Source organism: Pteronotus mesoamericanus, unplaced genomic scaffold, assembly GCF_021234165.1.
Source record: "Pteronotus mesoamericanus isolate MK-2021 breed Mesoamerican mustached bat unplaced genomic scaffold, CSHL_Meso_final contig_130, whole genome shotgun sequence".
In the NCBI taxonomy this organism is placed as follows: domain Eukaryota; kingdom Metazoa; phylum Chordata; class Mammalia; order Chiroptera; family Mormoopidae; genus Pteronotus; species Pteronotus mesoamericanus.
In genome coordinates this window covers 14,112,443-14,138,050 of record NW_026555060.1, presented here as the reverse complement: position 1 = coordinate 14,138,050, position 25,608 = coordinate 14,112,443, and the positions used below count along the sequence as shown (strand labels likewise).

The 25,608-nt window shown below is 36.6% G+C and overlaps 1 protein-coding gene across 1 annotated transcript in view; it reads left to right on the top strand.

Annotated features, from left to right (window-relative positions):
* The window catches only part of MYO3A (myosin IIIA), a 199,902-nt gene that overhangs the window by 52,764 nt on the left and 121,530 nt on the right, over positions 1-25,608 (top strand). Inside the window, exons 9-10 of the mRNA XM_054590298.1 lie at positions 23,581-23,680; positions 25,220-25,336. Of these exons, the coding sequence (XP_054446273.1) occupies positions 23,581-23,680; positions 25,220-25,336 (217 nt within the window). The remainder of the gene's footprint in view (positions 1-23,580; positions 23,681-25,219; positions 25,337-25,608) is intronic.

The window sequence follows — 25,608 nt, the reverse complement described above, 5'->3', positions numbered from 1 at the left end:
ACACACACACACACACACACACACACACACATACACACACACAATCCAGTTTTAAAGAAGGCTGTTTTACTATAAATTGTACGTAAACTGAGTAAATTTTCAGATGGCAGAGAAGGGGTGGTGTTGGAAGGCACTGTTGAATGGATACAAGAACTTTCCATGTAAGTCAAGACCTGAATATGACAAGTCACTCATAATTTCCTCAAGTAATCTGAGGAACTGAGACTCATGTGCATGCAGCAACTGCTTCTATGATACTCCTCACAGGAATTAAAAGTGACAATGTTAGAGTACAGACTGAATCAGTGGGAAGTTTAAATAAAATATTTTAAAAGTAAAGCTTAATTCTTCTGCTCAGTATTTTAAAATATTCAAAGATTTAATCAGAATGGATAAAAGTCATTTGTAATTAAAGTGTGCTATTCAGCACTCTTGAGTAGAAACAGTACAAGCCAACTTCAGATGAAAAGCAGTTTAGTGAAACCAATGGATGTCTGAGAGAACTGAGAAGGCAGAGAGGCAGGCCTGCTTTACCATGGCATGAAACAATGGAAGTAGGGGCCTCAAATGTCCTTCTCGGGAACTGCCAGTGATACCCGCCCTCCCCCCCACAACATTCCCTGCAGCAACACTGGTTTCTTAAATGCCACAGCCACCTCACAATGTTGATAAACTGACCCTGAGCTTTGTGTCACTCGCTTAACCTTCAAGTTCCCTATAGGACCACCTGATTCTCCAGGCTCAGGTCGCAAGTCTGTGCTGCTATGGGAAGCACGTGGTCCTCCCTCCCTTCCAGTTTCTGTGTGGGAGGAAAAGTCCTTCCTCTCAACCATCTGGGAACCAGACCCCCCACCTTTCCCAGTCCCCTGCAGAGAAAGGGTTTTTTTGAGCTGCTGAAAAAATGAATATCCATTATGTGGAATCCAAATAGGTTCCTAAAATTCTTTCTTTTATATATCTTGAACATTTTCCTAAAAATATTATTTAAGCTGTGATTTGCATTCTTTGTAAATAAAGGAAAAACCTAACCCACTTGAATGATGACAGATTCCAAATTAAAATGAATTTTTGGGGTAGTTGTATTACTAACATGTTATCCTTTAAATTTCTTTTACTATGTGTATAAAGCAAAATATTTTTAACATTTTATTTGACATGCTTGATTTGCTGATGGTAATTAACTTTGATATATTTAAATTAATTTTGCGTATAATTTTATAGAAGCAGAAGTAATCTATATAAGTATTTAGTGACTCAAACATCGTATCTCTTAGGCCAAAAATGCTGGCTGTGTTTGTAGTGCTGTTGCATTCATCTGCTTGTCCCAGTGTCTATGATTGTCAAACCAGGATATAAAGCAACTTTGACACATTTCTCAAAGGATTAACAAATGAAAGAGAAACTAAAAAACTGTCTAACTATTCAACGCTAAAAGTGCTTGGTTCAAGCTGTCAACTCTTTAGTTAGGTGTAGGACTTTATGTAATAGAAATTCACTTGAATGGGGTTTTGATTTTACAGAAATAAATGAAAGGAGAAAGCAGAAAAATCAATAGTAAGTAATAATAAGGTTCTTTCAGTACAATACAATGCATGGCTCCATTTTACTTTCTATTTTCTGAGCAAGATAATTTTTCTCTAATGGCTGTGACTATGTCATGGTGAGAATTATTCACCCTTTGGAACATTTACTCCTTTCACTTAATACATGGGACTTCTAAAATGTTATCCTGGCTGCTTTTATAATAAACATCCTTTTGATTCCTGTCTCCATTTCAGTTTCAAATATTTCAAAAATACTGCAAATTCAACATGTCCTAAATTGAACTTATCTGTCCCACCCCAAATTAGTTCTTTGTTCCCTATCTTATTAATGGTGCCACCATTCATCCCGTTATGCCAACCAGAAATCTAGGCATTATCTTGATGTATCTTCTTGCCTCCCTTCCTTTCTTAGTCCATAAAAAGACTAAATTTTTTACACTCCCACTCAACATTGGTTTCTTGTGTCTGTTATGGAAAGCTTTGGGTGAGTTGCTACCCAGGGATCTGACAGCTGAAGCAGCTATGGAGTCTGCTCTGAGGGGGTTACTTTTTAGTAAAAGGTGTAAGACAAGCATGTAAATAAACATTACACAAAGCAGAAGTTTCAATCTCATAAAAGGAATACAAACAATGTTCTGTGAAATTTTACAAGTGGAGAGAATTTCTGCTCGCAGGTACAGGATAGGGAGGCTTATCTGGAAGGCAGCCTCTAAATCAGCAGTGTAAGGGATGGAGTAAGGGCCCATCTACAACCAGAACATTAAGAAATGATCACTGATTTTTGCCCCTCTGATACATCACCTTATGCCTTTCTCCTCTACTTCCCCTTCTGGAAAAGCTCCCAAATAAGAGCTAAATAGCTTTCAAACATGGTCTTTTGTTTTGGAGCAATTTAATAAGGAATAGGCGATTGAATAAGCACTCCCTGGGGAAGACCATTAATGAGAATCTGTGCTCCTAAGTAGCAGTAAATAAAGGGATTCAAATAAACAGGAAAAAGCAATTGCTAAAATGTGCTAAGAAGTTGTAAATAATTCCTAGGGATAAGTTACATTAATACTTGAAACAATAAAAGCAGAGTAAAGAGCCACTACATTACACAATTTGCCGTCTACATTGATTCATACAACTACAGGAAACTGAGACCAAGGAGGGAAGAAAAAGAGTTGTGCAGAATGGTGTCATGTTATGCAGAATAGGAGCCAGAACCCATTTGTACTAATACCTAGTTCAGTTCCTGTCTGTATCACATTGTCTTTTTTTTCCTCCAAAGAATAATCGTATAATTGTAGACTGTTATTGCTGGAAGAGAACTTTCCTTCTGGTTCCTTATTTTAGAGATCAGAACACTAAAGCCCAAGAAATTCTAAAGCCAGTTAGTGGTCAGCCTTGGACCGTAACACAAATTCCCTAATTTTCAGGCCAGCACTTTCACTAGTGTCTGTGTTCCTCACTAGTTATCTGTATTCACAAAACTAATGATATGAAGAGTTTTTGTGGGACTTGTGGGAGTTTTTGTGGGACTACTTTTTATGATTTACTCATAATGGGCATTTAAACTTAAATTTTAAACAATATCTTTACAATTGGGATTTGCATTACTGAGTAATATATTCAAGGGTTAAGAAATTTTTGCCCGTGTTCCCCCAAAGACTTTTTGTTTTAATTAAGAGGATTGAATGGAAACAACGAGTTTAAAATGGCAATCTAATTTACAGCAGCTTTGAAATGTTTGGGAAATAATCATTTAGGAACTAAATTTTAATATTCACTTGACATGAGTTGATAATTATCAACACCATGATCTTTTCATTTCTTTTGTAACGATTCCTCATCTCTGGTTTGAGTTTAAGGATTCGCATTTGTTATTAGTAATGAAGTTATCAGCAGGGACCAATCAAACTGAATTTATCAAAAAGTCTTAGTTCCATTTTCTCTGCTAATTACTGCTTGAAGTTATGCTATTCTCTGTGACTTTATTTAACTTGTTACTTTGTGTGCTCTATGGTATTTATTGTTCCATCCTTAGTTTCATTTAGGTGAGTCCTCAGTGACTGCCAATATGTGTCTCTGATGACAATAAGTGAGCCTGTGATGACCGGCTTGTCCACCTCTCCCCACATACCCACACTCGAGCCACCAAGTCACTAGCTGCTTGCTGAACCTATCGTGCATTTTCATTTATTTCTCTTTACTTTGGCTCATGCAGTATTCTGTCCTTGAGATCCCCCCTCTTCGTCATCTTCTTGAAAATGAGCTTGAGAACCACATCTACAAATGTCTCATCCTTGATAAGCCTTTCCCCCCAAAACCCAAATTACATTTGCATGTTTATCCTCTGTGGACTTACAGCACTTTGTTCCGACTTCAGAGTCAGGCAGACCTAGAATCAGATCCTCACCCTCTGTGCACTAGTCCTGTCAGGCACTAGTTTTGTGACTAAGGACAAGTGACTGAACCTCTCTTAGACACAATTAAACTTGCTTATGAAATGGGAACACTACTGAAACTTACCCCATACGGTTCTGAGGATAAATGAAACACTCTAAAAAGCATGAAACTCAGTACCATCACTTTACGAATGGTGATATGCATCTATATTTTGTGAATCTTAATCATCTTTGTATGTCCCATGCTGAATCTAGTACCTTGCCTATAGTAAATCCTCAATAAATATATATTATCTTGAATTGGAGAGTTTAGGTTGAGATGTGGAATAGAAAACTCTCATCTGGCTTTATATATTCAATAGACACAGTTAATAGCACATTAGGCTATTACTTTACTGACAATAATTGGAGAAACAATTAACATGAAAGATTTTTCGAGAGGAGTTTAATTATTTTTTCTGGAGAAAACTTTTATTTTAATAGTTCTTTTTTATAGTTCTGCTAAGTTAGTGACAGAAGCAAAAAGAGAACTTAGGAAAAAAAGACAATAAAATATACATTAACATCTCATTTGTTCCTAACACCATCTTTGTGAAGTTGCATGGTGTCAGTCATGATACTTCTTGTAAGATAACACCATTGAGGTGCAGGGAGCTATTGCAGAACTAAGTCTGGTGAGTCTCTGAATTTCATCCCTGTGATGTTTCTTGAAATTCAGTTGTTGTTCAGTAAAATAATCCAACCGATACTCTGGGGGTAAATGATACGTCCTGGGATGCATTTTACTAGTGGAATTTACAGGTTAAATGGACTTGGTCATGCCATCATTTCAGACCCCTTACAACCAACACACATAGTTCTGAAATTTAGATGGCAATGCTAGCTCTTACAGGAAGGCATTGTATTTTCCGTGCAAAGCCCCTTCTCATGGGGCAGACTCTCTTTATCCCTCTAACTTTACCATTGAGCTAACATGGTTATTCACATGCTCTTCCTTGAACTTTACTGCCTTCCTTAGTCCCTCACTTTTCTCAGGTAATGGTGGATAGAACTTTGAAACATGCATTGATACTCTCTGCTTCTTAATTCCTTTGAAGGAATAATGAATATTAGCTTATTGTAAAAGTAGCCCATACTTATTATTTAAACATCCAATTCATGCATAAACATATAAAGACGCTTTAGAAAATCACTGCACCAAGGGGAAAAAATAGTGTAAACATTTGAGGAACACAATTCTAGATTCATTCTCTCTCTCACTCTCTGTATATGTGTGTAGATAGCAAGAGGCATAGAGGTTTTTAATTGAAATTTTTTATTGAAATAATTAAAATTTTACATGTATTTGTAAGAAATAATCCAGAAAACCCTATGTACTCTACTAAATTTTCCTCAGTGGTTACATTTTGCAAGACTATGTACAGTAGTTCCCTCTTATCTTCAGGGGATACATTCCAAGACCCCAAGTAGATGCCTGAAACCTTAGATAGTATTGAACTGTATATGTACTGTGTTATTTCCTAGAAATATATCCCTATGATAAAGTTCAATTCATAAACTAGGCATAATAAGAGATGGACAGCAATTACTACTAATAAAATAGAACATATACTGTAATAAAAGTTAGGCAAATGTGGCACTGTTAAGTAAAATAAGGGTGAGTGGACCCAAGCACTGTGAGACGGTGGCATCAGTCTGACAGCCGAGAGGGCGGCTCAGTGACTGATGGGCAGGGAGTGTGCAGTGTGCAGACGCTGGACAAGGGGTGATTCACGTCCCGGGCAAGACAGAGAGGGGTGGCTCAAGGTTTCATGACGATACTCAGAATGGTGCACAATTTAATAGTTTTGAATTGTTTATTTCTAGAATTTCAGACCGGAGTTGACTATGGGTAATTGGACCTACAGAAAGCAAATCAAGGAATGGGTTGGGGAACTACAATAAACGCTATTTTCAATGAACATTTTACTCAAATTGAACAAAAGACAAACTAAAGAGAAAATGAAGATATTATTGGAGTAAAGATAAATGTTTATTTTTCTTCACTTCAAGAGTTTTTGGCTGTTGTTGAAGTTTAAAAGGTTAGATTCATTTTGATTCAATTCTGGACAGTATCTACTGTTTCCTGGCTCTGAAGGATGAAGTTAGCAGTTCTATTCCCTGCCTTCTGTGTTTTCACATCCTACTATTATTATACTATTCTTCCATATTGCCAAAGTTTAACATTTATAGTCTGCCTATAATCATAATTTGTACAGTTGCATAATCTTCTTTCTGTATTTAAATTGATTCATTTCTCACCAGTCTTTTTATTTTTTAAACTATACCATCTCCTTTTCTGACTTCTTTCATCATTCTCTCGAGGAGCTAAATTGTGTCATTTCATGGTTATTTCCAGAAAGTCTCAAACCCTGAGTTCCTTGCTGCTTGAGTTTGGAGTTCAGTTTAGTTTGGTAAAATATACTTAACATTTCTTTTCCTCGGAATATTAAAACCATTGTTCCACTATCTCTTTGGCAGTGTCTGTTGCTGTTGAGAGGAAAGAGACAATGAGATTCTTCCCCATACTTATGACTGGCTTTTTCTGCCAAGCTGTGTCTTAGAGTCAGTCCTTCCACATCAGTTTTCTTGTACCCTGTTCTGTGTTACAGCCAGCTCGTGCTGGTTTATGAAAGCCAAGTGGACCTTGGTTCTTTCTTTTTCATTTTATGTGCTTAAACCCTGCACCTCACCCCACTGGCGAATTCAGTCATGTTTATTCTGCACCTCGTTGCTGGTCTGTCATGATTTTCCTTCATTTCTTTCCCCAATTCAACTGACTCATTGTTTATCTATTTTTGATTTCTTCTTATCGCTTCATGAAACTTTGTACCTCCTCTTGCAGAGTTTTCTCTTTAATGAGAGATCATGTAAGAAATGCCTTCGAAAGATGGAGAACTTTTTGTCTGAACCTTTTCCATGACTCTTTTTTTTTAAATCCTCTGCTTTTTGTTTATAATTCTTAACTCCTCCTCCTCCTTTTTCTTTTTTGTCTTTTTCTTTCTGGTTAAAAGTATGTATGGTGATGAATCTTTTCTCAGATTGGAACAGGAACAACTGTGTTCTAGGGGGGAAAAAAAGGAGGAATGGTAGAAGGATGATTTAAGTTTGGATTAGTTTGATTGTATTGAACACCAACTCTGTATTTTCTTTGTCTTGGCACAGCTACCTTCTGTTTTGAACCTTTAAAAATTCAATGTATAGGGCCCGTGGGTGGTACAAACCCAAGTAACACCATTCACATTGACTCTCTGTGGTTCACAGTAAAATTCCATAATGACAGACTTTCCGTATCATTATGTAGCAACTGCTGCTGCTTCTCCACCTCCCTGTCCCTGTCTCTCCCTGGCCACGGGCTGCCCCTGTGCTGGCTGAGTAGGCGGTAGGTCACTGCCCCATGGTCTTCGGCTTGCCACGCCTTCCTCTTTCGCATGTTGACCTGAGTCTCATCAGGATCTTTTCCCACTTCCCCTGTGACCTGCTTATCCCCCAAGAAAAATTCATTGCATAGACCTCTCAGGGCTATGCACTTTATAGAAAAGTATCTTTCATTACCAATTGAGATCGAAGGAGTTATATGTTGGTTCTCAGCTTCCTCTTTCATTTTAAAGAGAATTCACAGTGTTTGACAGTTTTGCTTTGTAAATTGTAAGACTATAGCCATTACTGTTTTTCAGGAAAGAAAGAGACTTTTCTCTACCTTCCATTCTTTTTGCTGTTTAATGAGTTTTAAGGGAAGGGGAAAATTGCTTTATTCTGCGATCTTTTTTTAAAATTAGTTATATTTTTCCATTTCCATTTATCCCCCCTTATACCCTCTTCCACCTGTAACCCCACCCCCTGCAATCACCACACTGTTGTCCACGTCCACGAGTCCATTTTCTTTTTTGCTCAGTCCCTCTGTGCCCTTACCCAGCCCCAGGACTATCAGTCTGTGCTCTGTCTATGAATCTGCCTCAGTTTATTCATTAGATTCCAAGTATGAGTGAAATCATATGGTATTTGTCCTTCTGTGACTGGCTTATTTCACGCAGCATAATGTTCTCCAGGTCCATCCATGCAGTCACAGAAGGTAAACTTTTGTCCTTTTTATGGCCAAATAGTATTCCATTGTGTAAATGTGCCATAGTTGCTTTATGCACTCATCTACTGATGGATATTTGGACTGCTTCCACATCTTAACATTTGTAATGAACATAAGGGTGCTTATGTTGTTTTGGGTTAGTGTTTCAGGTTTCTTTGGATAAATTCCCAAAAGTGGAATCCCTGGGTCATAAGGCAGTTACATTTTTAAGGGGGGTTTTGAGGTAATTCCACAGCAGCTGCATGAGTCTGCATTCCCTCCAAGAGTGCAAAACAATTCCCCTTTCTCCACATCCTTGCCAGCACTTGTTGTTTGTTGATTTATTGATGATAGTCATTCTGACTGGTGTGAGGTGATAGCTCATTGTGGTTTTAATTTGCATTTCTCCGATAATTAGTGACATTGAGCATCTTTTCACGTATCTATTGGCCCTCTGCATGTCCTCTTTGGAGAAGCATCGATTCAGGTCCTTTGACGATTTTTTAAATTGGATTGTTTAGGGGGAGGTTTGGTGTTGCATTTTATAAGTTCTTCATAAATTTTGGTTATAAACACCTTATTAGACATGTTCGCAAGTATATTCTCCAATTCAGTGAGTTGTCTTTTTATTTTGTTGATGGTTTCCTTTGCTATGCAAAAATTTTTTAGTTTGATGTAGTCCCATTTGTTTATTTTTTTTCTTTTGTTTCCTTTGCCTGAGGAAATATATCAGGAAAAAATATTGCTACAAGCAACTTCTGAGATTTTACTGCCTATGTTTTCTTCAGGATTTTTATGGTTTCAGGTCTAACATTTAAGTCTTTGATCCATTTTGAATTCATTCTTGTGTGTGGTGTAAGAAGGTAGTCTAATTTCATTTTTCTGCATGTATCTGTACAATTTTCCCAATACTATTTGTTGGATTAACTGTCTTTAGCCCATTGTATGTGTTTGCTTCCTCTGTTGAATATTAATTAACTATAAAGGTGTAGATTTATTTCTGGGCTCTCCTGTCCCATTGATCTATGTGTTTGTTTTTATGACAGTACCAGGCTGCTTTGATTACTGTGGCTTTATAGTATAGTTTCATATTAGGTAGTGTGATTCCTTAAACTTTGCTGTTCTTTCCTAAGATTGCTGTTGCTGGTCAGGCCTTTTGTGGTTCAATATAAATTTTTGAAATTTTTGTTCTAGTTCTGTGAAATATGTCATTGGAATCCTGATAGGAAATATGTTGAATCTATAGATTGCTTTAGGTAGTATGAACATTTTAATGATGTTAATTCTTCCTATCCATGAACATGGTATATGCTTCCACTTATTTGTATATTCTTCAGTTTCTTTCTTTAGTGTCATAATTTCCTGAGCTCAGGCCTTTTACATCCTTGGTTAGATTTATTCCTAGGTATTTTATTCTTTTTGAAGTAATTATGAATGGGATTGTTTTCTTAACTTCCCTTTCTGATAGTTTATTACTGGTGTATAAAATGCAACTGATATCTGGATATTTGTTTTGTATCCTGTTACACTACTGAATTCTACTTTACTGAATTCATTGATCAGTTCTAATAGTTTCTTGATGGAATCTTTAGGGTTCTCTATGTACAGTATCATTATCTGCAAATAATGACAGTTTTACTTTTTCCTTTCCCACTTGGATACCTTTTATTTCTTCTTCTTGTCTGATTTCTGTGGCTAGGACTTCCAGTACTATGTTGAATAAGAGAGGTGAAAGTACACATCCCTGTCTGATTCCTGATTTTAAGGAAAACACTTACAGTTTTTGACCATTGACTATAATGCTAACAGTGGGTTTGTCATATATGGCCTTTGTTACATTTAGGTATGTTCCCTCTATTCCCACTTTGTTGAGAGTTTTTATCAAAAATCAGTGCTGGATTTTATCAGATGCTTTTTTATGTCTATTGATATGAGCATGTGGTTTTTATCTTTTATTTTGCTTATATGGTGTATTACATTTACTGATGTGCAAATGTTTTACCAGCCTTGCATCCCTGGGATAAATCCCACTTGATCATGGAGTATGATCTTTTGATGTATCACTGTATTCAGTTTGCTAATATTTTGTTGAGGATTTTAGCACCTGTAATTATCAGGGATATTGACCTATAATTTTCTTTTTTTGGTAGTGTCTTTCCCTCGCTTTGGATTTAAGGTCATGCTGGCCTCGTAAAATGAGCTTGGGAGGCTTCTGTCCTCCTCAGTTTTTTGGAATATTTTAAGGAGAGGTGTTAGGTCTTGTATGGATGTTTTTGACATTTCTTTTATTAAGAGTTGGAATCTTTCTTGCCCGACTTTGAGCCCTGCCATTTTCTGTGACCTCCTTAGTTGATGGAAGATAGCAAAAGGAATGCCGTGATGTTTTTGAGCCAAGGCCTTAAAAAGCTGTCAGTATCCACCTCATGTCTCTTGGAACACTTTTCCTGAGAACCTTGACTGCCGTAAAGGAAGTAAGACTAACCAAGAGACAGCGTGCTGGATATACGATATATAGGCACTCTGGGAATTTTGTACTCTGAAGTACTTTCACATAGAAATGCATTCAGAAAATCTGTACAAGGATGAAATCCTATATGTTTCCTTAAAGTTCATATGGATTCATTTACTTAGTACTTCCTTGGTATCTTCAGCATCATTCAGTGTAAGATTGTTTTTCATTAGAATTTAGTATTAAAATATGCTAATTATCTGTAGGAAAGTTTAAATTTTATCAGCTATTAGGACCACTTTATAAATTCTGAAAGTTATGTTAGATTCCCAAATTCCTAAAATGTTAATGTCTCCAGTGATGTTCTAGAAATCCTTATTTTAAAGATGACATTATTCATTTTTAGCTATATTAAATTGACTCAGATCCTTACTTGTTTTAAAATATTATCTGTATTTTTTTCTTGTAATTTTGTAATTATTTTATTTACAGAGGTTCCTGAAAATATCACATTTGATTTCATGGGCTAAAAAGGAATCCAATAAGTATATGTGCTTAAATAGAGCAAAATATAATCCATTTTCTAAAAAGAACAAAGTTTCCTGAAAAATTTTCTCTGTACACTATTTGGTCTTTCTCTTAAAAACATTCATCTTAAAAAATTTTTTTCTGGAGAGAAAAAATAACCTAAGGGATTATTAAGAGCATTGCCCTCCATTATATAGGTTGCAAGAAATACTGCAATATTGCCATTTATTTGTTTGTTTGTTTATTTATTTCAAGTTAGCAATGGCCTAGGATTGACTGCATCCATTTTTGGGATAATTGTCATAATACAAGAAACATTTGCATGGAATTACATTTACTGTTGAATTCTGCAGTGTCTCCCAGGAGGCAGGACACTGAGTGTGGATGGTACCAATTTTTTTTTTTTGCAGTAAAGGAAGATTCACAAGATGCGTAGGTTGAGTGGAGAGCGGAGGACCCTTTCCCTGAGCGCCTTCCCATTTTCAGTTCTCTGCAGGTTGCCATCAGGTCACAGGGGCAGAGTAAGAAACCTAGTGAGAGGGACAGTGGAGATTTATGCGCTTTCAATTACCTAAAACCCATCTTGCTGCCAGAGAAGAGGGAAAAGTATTTTTCAAGGATAGTAGTCAAGGGTTAGAACAGACCACTTCAGTCTTTGAGCAGAATTCAAAATGATGTGCCCTCATTCCTTACTGCAGCGCACGTAAAGCTTTATCTCTGCTTGCTCAGCTGCCCTAATCTTGTTTGCTTCCCCATTTAGCTTTGTAATCTCTGCAAAAAGAAAGTGCTGTATTTAACAGAATTTTGGGTTTTGGAGGATTATGATTCATTTTTGAAGTTAGGTTTCTATACATGTATATAAATACAGCTGGACTTATTTTTAAGTGAAAAAATATGAAGTCAAAATGCCATGTTTTTTCAAAAAGAAAAGAAAGAGAAAAAAATTACCTAACTATGGCTATTCTAGTCTTGGGAATTGAAATTAAAATCCAGGGTCTGGCACAAATACACCCCTTTTTTATTACAAAGTCTTTTATTACATAATCATAAGCACACAATTCTGCATCATAACAATATCACACATAGACACACCATATGACATTTTAGGTGAAATGTTCAAATTAAAACTATAAATTATTACACCCGTCTTATTACCCTACCAATTACACTCAAGCAGGCGTTACTTCTGCCAGACCCTGTAGAATGCTATTATTTTATGTTTGACTCATATCAGTTTGGTTGTACCACAAGTTCCTCTCAAAAAATTACATTTGTGTATGTGTGCGGGGGGTGGGGTGGGGTGTGTGTATGTGTGTTTGTGTAAAAACATTACCTTGGCAGCCCAGCCTAAAATGTGGTGGTTGTTCCCCGGCCCATGGATGGTAGCATAGTACTCCCGTGTTTATTCAAGTCAGGTGGAAGAAAGAGGTCTTGGATTCTCTTGGGGGAATGTTCGATTTTATATAATTAAACATGAAAGAGTTATCAAGTAGGCAGTTGGATATGAGAATCTGGACTTCAGGAGAGAAATTCGTGTTAGAAATCATCTTTATAAATCATTTACTTATAGAGGTTCTTAATGCCCTGGCATGGGATGAGGTCACTGAATGTGAATAGTTAGAAAGAGATGTAAAGGGGGTCTAGGGAAGAGCTCTGGGAGACACCAACACTTAGGAACCCGACAGGGGGACATTAGTCAGAACTGGAGATTAAGCGAGTGTGGTCCTCTATGGAGGAGGAACCGGGGAATGTGGTCTGTTTGAAACCACATGAACCAAGTATTTCAAAAAGGAGAGGGTAATCACCTCTGCCAAAGAGTGCGGAAAATTTAGGAAAAAAATGAGTAATGCTGAATTTGGACACAAGAAGTTCTCTAGGGACCTTGACAAGAGCCATCTCAGCAGGGTGAGGTGGCAGGAAGCCCCAGCTGGCAGACCTTACAGGAGAGTGGTTTGGTGAGTAAGGAGAGGGAGTGTGAACTACTCTTTCAAGAAGCTCAGCTATGAAAGGAGGAGAAATGAGATGGTAATGAAGGAATATAGGATCAAAGGAGAGATTTTTAAAGATGGGAGACACTAGAGCCCATTTGATGCTGAGAGAGGGAAAAGTTGACAATGCAGGTGAGAGCATCCTCAGAGCAGCATCCTGAGAGAGGAAGCATACAAGTAGAAGAGTTGGCCTTTGCTCACAGCAGGGACAGTTTCCCTGTCCCTCAGAGAGGAGGCTGAGAGAATAAGGTGACACAAAAATGAAATTATGCTGATTTGTTTAAAAAATATATGCAAAGAAAAAAAATACAAGGAAACATCAGCCCTGTCTGGTGTGGCCCAGGGAATTGAGTTCTGGCCTGCAAACCAAAGGGTCGCTGGTTCGATTCCCAGGCGGGGCACATGCCTGGGCTTCAGGCCAGGTCCCCAGTGGGGGACATGTGAGAGGCAACCACACATCGATGTTTCTCTCTCTCTCTTTCTCCTTTCCTTCCCCTGTCTAAAAAGAAACAAACAAATACATAATTAATTTTTTAAAAAAAAGAAAGAAAAAATACGAGGAAACATTAAAATGTCAGTAATAGTTATCTCTTGGTGATGGAGTTGTAGGCGTTTTTTTCTCATATTTTTGGCATTTTTCACTTTTTTTAGCAAAGAACAGATATTATTTTTATACTTGGAATAAACTGAATGTAATAAAGATAATCACACACTCCTCAGTAATGCTTCATGCCATCATTCCTTGAAAAAACAAACTCCACAAAACTACCTGCCCATATTTGTTCTTAACCAGATAAGTTTTCTGCAGTGATGTTTGTCCTGTGGATGCTTATAGGAGCAATGATAACACAGCTCTACTTACTGTAGGAACTGTGCGACTCCCTCTTTGCAACAAAATTCTACTCACAGCAATGGTGTCTTCTCTGTTCTCTTACTTGTCTCTAAGCTAAGAGTGGGGAGAAGAAAGATATTAGGAACTCTTGGCAGATGGAAAATAGCCATCAGATATTCTTGCAAACACAGATGTCAATTTTATTTCAACATCTAAAAGCAGGTCACTCTAAAACAATAGAACAGAGAAGTCCCATTCACAGCAGAAACAAGACAAGATTTCCCAGTGGAAACAGTTTTCTTTAGTCTCCAGATAACTGATTCTTTTTTTAGAGCCTATAGGCACAGTTTCACCCTGCTCTGAACCACCTAAAAATGATTACTGATGGTATATGTTGCTTAAAATGTGTTCATAGCCTTGATAAAATCACTTTTTAGTAAGTGATATTGTGCCTATTGACCAAATCATTAAAAAAAGATCATATACTTCTTCTGGATACAGGCTGCTTCTTAATTATAAATCAAAATCTATGTTAAAAATAACATTTCCTTTATTATGTTTCTTGAATAAGTAATCCACACATATTGAAATAGTGCAAGCATAGTGAGTGAAAAATGTTCTTCTCACCGATGCCCCTTCTCAAAGGTGACCACCGCGTGCAGTTTCCCGTGAGATATTCTGTTTATATACAAGCAAATAACTAGAGCATTCATGGAAAGTTTAACAAGACTCTTTTAATATTTAATTTAATTATTTAATATTCTTTATCACTTTAGCAGAAACATCAAGGGTGGTCAGAGAAGCCTGTAATGTTGACAACCACTGACAATTAGAAGTTGGAGACAATTTAATATTTTTCTGAAATAAGAATGTTGAAGATTGGAGAAAAGACTCAATTTTTTACAAGTTGATTATAATTACCTCTCACTGACACATCAATTGTATTAAATGGGATATCTAATTTATTCTTCGACTAGCTTGTACGTTTTTAGTGTAATAGGAAACATTTAATGGTTGAATGTTTTTTAAAAGTTTCACTCATTCATAAAGCATACGTTAACCTTTAATGCGCTGATTTTTTAAAAAGGACTCCCTACCTGGTGAAGCAGCGGCCATGGATAGTGCCTGCTGTCCCTCTGCCTGAGACCCTGCTCTTTCCCCCAAATCTTGTCCCCCTCAAGGGCTCAGCAAGCTATGGCTGGTGGGCCAAATGTGGCCTGCTGCCTGTTTTTATAAATGAAGTTTTATTAGGACACAGTCAGGCCTATTCGTTTATGTATTATCTAGGCTGCTTTCATACCTTGATAGCAAGGTTGAGTAGTTGTGCACAGGTCAGGTGGCCTGCAAAGCTCAAAATGTTTATTTTTCTGGCCCTTTGCAGAGAAGTTTGCCAATCCATACCCTAGAGGATGGAATTTTGGTCATGGTAAAGAATGGGCAAAACCATTAGAAAAAAGAAAAATCAGGAAGTGATTTTAAATGCAACAATAAAAAGATTATAATGGTACAGAGTATCCTGTAGGAACATGTTAATTTTATACAAAAATCCCTCAGTGTTCATTTATTTCATGTGTTTTAGTACCCACATGGAGAAAAGGGGAGGGAGACTACTAATACAGAGATTTAGAATAAATTAAGGAAGATGCTAACAGAGGTACAAATTTTCACCTGCTTCTGTATACAGTTCACCCTTGAACAGCACAGGTTTGAACTGCATGGGTCCCCTTATACATGGATTTTTTTTTCAGTAAATATGTACAACACTATAAATGTATTTTCTCTTCCTCATGATTTTATTAACATTTTTTCTTTAGCTTATTTTTATTGCATATAATTGTATACAAGACAACATAAAAATATTTGTTAGTTGTCTGTTTATATTATTGGTAATGCTTCTGGTCAGCAGTAAAGTTTTGGGGGAGGCAAAGGTTTTATGTGGATTTCCGCCCATGGGGGAAGGTAATGTCCCTAACCCCCATGTTGTTCAAGGGTCAACTGTATTACTTTTCCAACCTCGCCCAGCATTGCTTCAAGCTTTATGAACATGCTTTTATTTGAACAGTGCAGATTAAAACACATCTTTAAGGAATTACATGCAAAAGAGGAAGGGCTCCGTGAATGAAAAGGACAATTAAAAGTGTAGTGGGAGCTGGGTGACTATGACATCTGTCACTCCAGTCATTGCTAGAGTTGTTCTACTGATCTGGCTTTCTCTCCCACATTTCTCTGGCTTTCATTTCAGAGCTACATACTTGGCCAAAAGGGCCAAACTACAGATAAATGAAAACTACTTTTCCAAGGCACCCAGTGAAAGCCATACTCCCATTGGTACTCCCAGTTGTGACTTTGTTTCTAGAATTTGGAGATGGAGAAGGAAACTAAACATTGATAACATTGATTAAGTTTATGTTTAACAAAGGATTGCTGGGCCACCCCAGCGGTTCCTGGATTGCCTTAGAAGATAGAGTTTGATATTTACAAGAGCATATTTAACCAAAGTAAAAGCAAATAAAGCTGTTGCATTGCAATAGTACAACCGAATAATAAAGAAAAAATTTAACACAGAACAGCAATAGTTGTTTCTTTTTCCAGTGTGTAGAACTGAAATACAAATGAAACTATAATAACTGTCCCTGAGGGCATCTGTGACCTTTGACAACACAGAAAGAAAATATTTATAGTCTGAAACTATGTCTCTCCAGTATTACAGAGTAAATGCAATATATAATCTGGCTAACAAGCTGTACTCTTCACAAGAGGACAAAAGTCTCATAGATTCTAACTGCTTTCTCCAAGTCTTATAGAAATTAAATATTAAATAATGTAAAAAGAATGGAAACTAATTCTATAAAAAGAAGGCAAAAGGAAAATGTTAGAATTATAAAATTATCTTGAAACTTATATACATACTTTTTAATTGAGCATTTCAGTTGTTTATCCGAGTTAAAAAGTATTAAAATTTTTATATGATTCCACAGTAGATGGACATTTAGTAAAAGGAAAATATTCACTCTTTTACCCAAGAAATATGTTTTGAGCACTTATCATTTGTCTAGCAGAGTGGGGTATATCAGTCAACAGATTTAATTTAGAAAAAAAAATTCCTGTTCCATGGTGCTTACATACCAATGGGAAAACCCAGGCAATAAATATGATAAATTAGTAAATAATGTAATATGTTAGATGGTGATGTATGCTTAAGAAAAAAAATAGAGCAAGGTAAATTGGATTGGGAGCCTTGGGATAGGGGCTGGAATGGAACTGCAGCATTAAAAAAGAGTGATCAGCTTAGACCTCACAACAGAAGGAGCCTCTGAAGCATTTGTTTTATTAAATACTCTCTCTGTTTAGGATTTAGAAGGAGATCAGAATATGGTTCGATTGTAAGAAATCCCCCTTTATACCCAAGTATCAAGTTAGCAGTACAAGACAAATTTTCTAAGTGTTCTTACAAATGTTCTATAGCTTTCATACATCTGATTTTCCCCCCCTGTTTCACTGTTCCTTTCCTCAGTCAACTCCAGCACATTCAGTGGAACTGTCATCTCCTCAGTGGAGATGGAGAGAAATGGAGACTTCAGGAATTTTAATTAGATGACAGCCCTACAATCTGGTGATGTAGAGTGCATATAGGAGGGAGATGGAGGTTTCTAATGTGTGCTATTAATGAGACGGTGGTGTCAGTCAATGAGATAAGAAACACTGGGTGAGTTTCAGGCTTTGCTGCGGAAGGTCATGCTTTGCCTGTTGGACATTCAGAATTTGAATGCATTTAAGACATCTGTATTTCCTCAGCCTCCAGCATCACACACTGCAATTGACACGGGCTGTTCTTTCAGACCTGACCAACCCTCCGGTCACCAGGCCCTCACACAGGCGATGGAATCCTATTTTTACTTAAAAACAAAGATTAAAAGCTGAATGAATAAAAACCATTTCCAGTTCACCAGAATGGAATTATTTCCTCCTTACTATTCCATAACATTTAATTTTTACTTCATTTGTGGCACTATGCTTGTGTTGTTTTAAATGTTTGTGTTTATATCTCCCATTAGATTAAAACTCCCTGAATGCAGAGTTTTGGATCTTATTTCATACACAGTAACCCCTCAACACTTAGGACAATGCCTTTCACGTAATAGGGTCTCAACAAATAGTGATTGGATTAAACTTCATGCTTAGATTTTATTAAAATGGCAGTGATATGAGAATAGTCTAAAGAAGAACCCTTCCAAAATCTATAGCAATCACTTCCTATTCATGTGTATTTTTTTAAGTAACAAAATCATTTTCATTATAATTTTGTCTGGTACTTGCTATGTAGTTAAATCTAACAAATAAGAAACATTTGATACTGGAAAAATAAAAGTTGAGCAGAGCAACAATCAGTCATGATTGATAAGATATTCACTACTGTGTAAAATTATAGAAACATTTAGATGTCCTTGTGGAAATGTACTAACCTTAAGAAATACCCAATAGTATAATAAGAAAAATTATTCAAAGCTATTTACCCAAATGAACTCCAAAGAATTCATTTTGTTCAGACAAACATGGGTATCATATTAATGTCATGACAAAGATTGGACCAGACATCATCCATCCTTTGCACATGGCTATTGAGTATCTATGTCCCAGCTACTCTTTCGGGTGCTTAGGATACATTAGTGACCAAAAGAGACATGAAAGAAGATGTAAAGTATTTTTATTATTTTCATTTATAAAATATACTTTTGTTTTCCTTCATCATGAATTACAACTTAAATAGCTTGTAAAGTGTTTAATTCATAGAGAAAGCTTTCAAAACTAATTCATGCACCTAAAACTATGCTTCATTTATGTATTTTCAAAACCCATGTGAACAGATATAGCTATATTAGTTAACAGAGTAGTATTTGAAGCAGCAGCTAGTTGTACCTCCTTGATTTTAACATATTCTTCTTCAAAAATGAATCTATCCAAACATATAAGTCCCAGCTGAAATTGTCTTAAATTGTTTTTGTTGATATTTTTTAATCCTCACCCAAGGATATGTTTCTTAATTTTTTTAGAAAGAGAGAAAGGGAGGGAAAGAGGGAGGGGTGGGGAGAGAGAGAGGGAAACGTTGATGTGAGAGAGAAACATCTATCGGTTGTCTCCCATACACACCCTGACAGGAGATTGAACTCACAACCTAGGTATGTGCCCTGGCTGGGAATCAAACCCATAACCTTTTGTTATACAGAATGGTGCTCCAACCAACTGAACCACCTGGCCAGGGCTGTTGTTTTTTTTTTTGTTGTTGTTGTTAACTCTTTCATCAGATTGTGTGCTCTATGTGAGCAGGGACCTGTTCTGGTGTCTTCGTAAGTTCCCAGCATGTTGGGTGCTCCAGAGTTTTAAATAATTGTTGAATGAATGAATTGTTGGATGAATATAGTAATGAATGTTGAAACATGTATAATTCAAGGCTCTTCTTGTATGTGTGTGCATATTTGAATTGGGGGAGAAATCTAGTAAATCACAAGTGGAAATGTTATATTAATCAGGTATATTAATCAAGGCTCTTCTTGTATGTGTGTGCATATTTGAAGTGGGGGAGAAATCTAGTAAATCACAAGTGGAAATGTTATATTAATCAGGTAGTTCACTGAGTTTTGCCACAAGGTTGAACCTATCACAAACTTATCTGACTTTTCACATTTCTTAAAATGAAAGGAAATTGGATGGTGTTATATTTAACTATTCTTCTCACTCTTATGTCCTGTGCTCTTCCATTGTTAATTGTGTGGCTTTTTCAATGTTACGCTAATTTTAATGTTGAACGATATTATTGATGCAACTGTCATGCCACTCAAAAGAGTATAGATGTGAGTCATTCACTAGTGCTACTTTGTCGTGACAGCTGTAACTGTCTCTTTTTCTTGCCTCATTTTCTGCATAATGTTTAAGGCCCAAGCAAGTGACAGCAACACTGACCATGCTGTTCAGAGCACCCTTTTGCCAGGGCCTCTGTCCTGCAGTAATTAGTGATGCAGAAATACAGTTATGGGAGAAATACAAATAGGCAATTTCAGTGGTCAGGGTGCTTCTCTAGTTGAACTGACCTCAACCCTGACCAGAGAGAGATTGGGAGGGAAGCGTGCGGGAGCCAGAATGTACGGGACAGCCACGTGCCTTCTCATTGCATTCCTCCAGCACCTAACTGGGCTTCAGTTCTCTTGCCAAAAGGGTTAGTTTGCACACCAGTTGTTTGGAGTAAGGCTCAGTAGTTCCACTGAAGCTACCCGCTGTATTTTACATCTTTGTATTCTCCATTTCAGGCATAAAAAGATGAATAGCATTTGGTTTCTCTCAGTTTCTCCCCCTGTGGTGGGGATGATGAACATGAATATACCTAACTGAACATGAAAGCATCTCTGCCAGTGGCATATGCTCTCTGAGATGGGTTTGCAGAGAGTGTGTTGTTTGAGCCTGACTTTGCATGATAAGTAGTAATTGGCCAGACAAGGGAGGAAAGTAATTCCAGGCAGAGAAAAAAGAATGAGCAAAGTATAGAATCTTGGAGATACTTGACATATTGGGGAATGTTCTGTACAGAGAGGATGTACGACGGTGCTAGAAAGGTTGTTTGAGGCAAGACTGTGAAGATTCATTGATTTCATGCCAAGGAATTTTTAAGTCATACTATAGAATATGGTGAGCCAGCTGAGGTTTTTAATCATCACAGTATCAAAACCTTTGCTACATTTTTGGAAGCTGATACCAAAAGCATCATAGAGGATGAATTCACAGGAGCAGAAGAATGAGGGCACCAGCCTGCCAAATATTAATCCCCCAGTTCTTCACTATCCAATCCTTTTTATTCTCCAGGAATAGTCTTTATCTGCCAAATGGGCTCATAAAAACAGACGAAAAGTTCAGGGCTCTTCACTTCAATTAAGTGGATAGTTGGATATCTTTTTCTAGTTTAAAAAAATGTATATTATATGAGTCTCTTTGAAAATAGAGGATAAATAAGATGATATTTATTGTGTTTAGCAAGTGTGGAGACAAACTATATTCCTGTCCTGTGCCAGAAATCATGGGGGATAAGCCTTCATTCATTCATTCATTCATTCATTCACTCAGCAAACCTTTATTGTGGACCTTCTATGTTCTAAATGGGAACTAAAGACACATATTCTTGTACATCTGGGAGCTTACATTGTAGTAAAGGATTCAAATATTAACTAAATTATCCACACAAATAAGTGCCTAACTGTAAATTTCTGTAAAAGCTATAAAATTATGGAGGAATCTGAGAACTGCAAATAGGAGTAAAACTATTCCTATTATTAGATACAAGTCTTATATCATTACACGATTTGCAAATATTTACTCCCAATCTGTGATTTCACTTTTTATTCCCTTAGCAATGTCTTTTGTAGAACAGAGTTTTTAATTTAAGGAAACCCCATTTATCATTTTTTCTTCCATGGATAGTACTTTTGGAGTTGTATCTGAAAACTCATCTCCAGACCTAAGGATATCTATATTTTTTCTTATGTTATCTTTTCACAGTTTTATAGTTTTGTATTTTACATTTAGGTCTGTGACTCATTTTGAGTTAATTTTTGTGAAAGGTATAAGGTTAGTGTCTAGAGTCTTTTTTATGTTTTTGCACATGGACATTTCATTGTTCCAGCTCCATATTTTGAAGAGATATGCCTATCATGAGGAAGTTTACAGTCTAGTAAAGGAACAAAATCCATACGCAAAGGACTGACTGAAATGACTTAACTAAGATATTTGTCCTGAAGGATGTAGGAATTATGCTGAATGGTTCAAAAGAGGTGGCATTTGAGTTGGACTGTGAAAAGTGAATACGGTTTCATCACACAAGTAGGGACAAGGAGGAAATAAAAACAAAGGACACGTCTTACATATTTTTTAAAAGATCGTTCTGAATACAGTGTTGAGAAGAGTGACAAGGCAGAGATGGTAACAGGGAAACCACTTGGAAGGCTATTGAGAAGAAAATGTGGTAGAGGAGGTGGATGGTGTTGAGAAATGTTTGGTTCTAGACAGAGCTGAACAGATTTGTGTATAGACAGCACAGGAGGTGTGAGAGAAAGAGAAGAGCCAAGGGTCACTCTCAGGTTTTTTACCTGAACAATAAGAATGAAGTCTCCATTTACTGAGATAAGGATCATGGAACAGGAGCAGGTATGGGGCTCTGGGGTGTTAGTAAGGACCGTGGTGTGGGATGTGTTAAGCCCGCCCGTTAGACTTCCAAATGAAGTGTCGAGTAAGCAGTTGGATGTGTAAGTCTGTAGGTCAGCAGACTTGTCAGTGCATGAGTAATATTTAAAGCTATGAAACAGGACATGAACATAGAGAATAGCTGCAAGGACTGAAGTTTGGGAAACTCCAAAATGTCACAGAAAGATAAGGAGAAAACAGAAACACTCAGATGAAGATGCCAGTGAATTAAGGAAGAGAATCAAGGAAGGAGTATAGGAAGCTGAGATGGATGTAGTCATGAAGGGGGTCTGTTTCATGCTTCTGATAGGTTAAGTAAGATGAGGATTAGAACTACCACTGGATTAGCTCTGTGAGGGTCATGGATGTCCTTAACAGAAACTGTTTCCGTGGAGTGTAGCAAGGAGAGCCTGACTGAAATCGGGTTTCTTAATGATAGAGAAAAATTGAAAATACTGAATTTAGAAAATTTTTTGAGGATTTTTGCAATAAAACAAGGAAATGGAACAGTAGATGGAAAAAACAGGAAGTCAGGAAATGGTGTTTTTTGTTTGCTATAGCAGCTGACAGTTAAGAATGAATGATGTAGAAGTGAGAGAGGACCCGACAAGAGTGATTTCCTTGAATAAGTGAGAGGAGACAGAATGCAGTGCATAAAACCAGGGCTGGCCATGGATAGAGGCCAAGATAGTTTATCAATAGTGACCTAATTCTCTAAGCAATGAGAAAGCATTCAAATGTACTGACGGAATAGTTTGATTCATACTGTTCCTCTTAATCTATTTATTCTTTTTCCTTTTACTAATAGACAAATTCAGATACTTAAAAGTGTATCCAAAAATAAACATTGGAAATACAGGTTTGCTCAAAATAAAGTGGATGATCGTTTTATGTCCAGAAAAGGTGAAACAACCCCTTGTGTTTATCTCAGCAACTTCTCTAGCCTCCATGTCAAATCAGGATCCTTATGATATTAGTGAAAGTTGCTGAAATGTTTTCCTTTGAGAATAAACTTCCTAATGTCTGAAATCAATTTTATACATACCTTTAACCTTTGGGAAATCTACAATGTGGTTTATTTTTTGTACTCTTCTTAAATTTTGCTGAATAATAATTTTTAAATTACTATTCCTTGACCACGAATGGCCTAATATTACCTCATACAAAATTAGTAAACTAATGGATTAAAATCTCTCTGATTTACCACCTTGTAGCAGATTAAATCACATATAAGAATTTAGAGAAAACATTAAAGAAAATTACACGTAGGATAGTTATTGATAGAAACTGTGAACTCTTGTTCATCCATGAAGTAAGTCTAATCAGTTACATTTTTCCAGGGGAGAAGGAAAACAAACAAATCCAATACATTAGGCTATTTTCTGATAAACTGTTTTCATCGAATTTAATAAATCAGCTTCATAGAAGTTTTTCAGTCTCATATGAATCTAAAACTTATTTCCACTATGATCAGTAGTAAGTTCTCAAATCAGAAAGGGTTTTTCTTTTTGTATTTCTCCACAGACACGAACGTATTCACACCAAGAAAAGTAACTTCAGCAGGCCTTTAATTTCCAGTCTGAAGGATGTAGATGATTTAGCAACCCTAGAAGTTTTGGATGAGGTAAGGAGCCCAGTTTAATTGAACATCAACATTTTTGATTTTTTAAATTTATATAATTGGTGTGAGTAGCAGGTTGTTTGAATAGCATCCGTACATCTCATGCTTTCTTTGCCTCTTCGCTTCCGGAATCTCTCTCCTATCTTCCCCTTTGACACGTGTAACACAAATGCCCAGACAGCTCCAGCCTGCTGTCAAGTTTTTTCTGCTCCTGATATTCAAATTGCAACAGTGTGAGTTTCTACCCACATGCATTGCTTATAGGTCACAGATTCTTCTTCCCCTGAATTCTTTCTGTAAGTTTCAAAAAGATAATGTACTAAGGTCAAAACATTGTCTCCTGCAACCTCTTCGTCCTCTCCTGTTCCACTCTCACTGGCAGTACTTAGAGGCCTCCAGGATACCTCAAGAGCCTATTACTGTGGTCAGTGGTCCCCCTAATCCCAGTGATCTCAGAAATAGTTTAAACATCTCTATGTAAGGTCCAAATCCAAGCCGGTAAATTACAGTTTCAGCCTTCATTCCCCTCATCCCCCTTTATTCCAGGTAATCAGATCATTATAGAAATGAATAGTTCCTTTCCAGTAAAAGGCTGGGATCTCCATCCTGTCTGATCAACAAATTTTTTTAAATACTTCTGATACATGCCTAATCATTTTTGCTCAGAAATGCAACAAATCAGGAGATACTTTCTGAGCAGAAGTAGTCATTTGGTAAATTTAGGGTTGCATAAACAACTCAAGTACTTCCTCAAAATAATCTCTCTTGTGAACATCAAACATCTTGTAATCAGACAGTGTTTGCAAGTCAGAGATTTTTGCCAAAACCCTTATGAATCCTTGTGTATCAAATTTTCCAGTGATGTGAATTTCTAGGCTTGTGGATTATAAAGAAGGCCTTGATATTATATTGCTGACCTATATGTTAAACACTGGGTTTGTTTGTTGCTATTGTCTGTGCTTTCTTGTCTCTTTTTTGACCTAACAACTTTTGTTCCTCTCTTGTATCATTTACTATTAAAGTAGTACATGGTGCTATTAAAATTGATTTCATATACTTATTTATCCACTGTGAAAGGTACTTTTCTAAACTTCTCATTCTGCCTCATAAAGCCAAATGTCTAAGCAAATGGCTAGAATATAACACAAAGCCACTGAACAATCTCAATTTGGAATATTACCATATTCACTGTACCTTCCCTTGCTTTTTCTAGTGTTCTTTCTCTTTATTTCATCTTCTGCATTTACTTATTTCCTTGAAGCATTATATATATATATAATATCCCTATAATATCACATTTGTCCTTTGGAAACCACAGATAACAATGACATCCCTGTATGGCTCTCAAAACCAAAGAAAATGCCTGTCAAGTGGAAGGGCAGTTGTTGGCCAAATGTTACACGTGTTACTATCAATACATATATCTCTTTCTAGAGCCTTCATCCAGATTCCAGATGTTTTATTTATTACTGTTTACTTTTTAAATGGTTATTGACCATAAATTATTTTTAATAGAAAGAAATTATTTTTATTTTTTAATAGAATACAGTCTCTGAGCAACTTGAGAAGTGTTATTCCAGAGGTCAGATTTATATCTATGTGGGAGACATACTCATCGCTCTTAACCCTTTCCAGAGCCTGGGTCTTTATTCCACGGAGGTATGTGGTGTGCCTTGAATTCTCTTACTTTATACTAATAATTACACAATTAAAATATGTAAATTAATGTAAATTATGCTAAAGAAAATTTTATTTAGCACCTTGATTAAACAGTTAAATAACTATTATTAAAACATAAAGGAAGGAAAAAATAAAAAATGACTTTAACCTGGATGCCGTATGTGGTCTTCCTTTTCCCAAAGGTATGTGGCAGATGTGCCTTACTTCCAGCTATTGATAACTAGTCTATCCTGTGTGTCACATCAAAACAC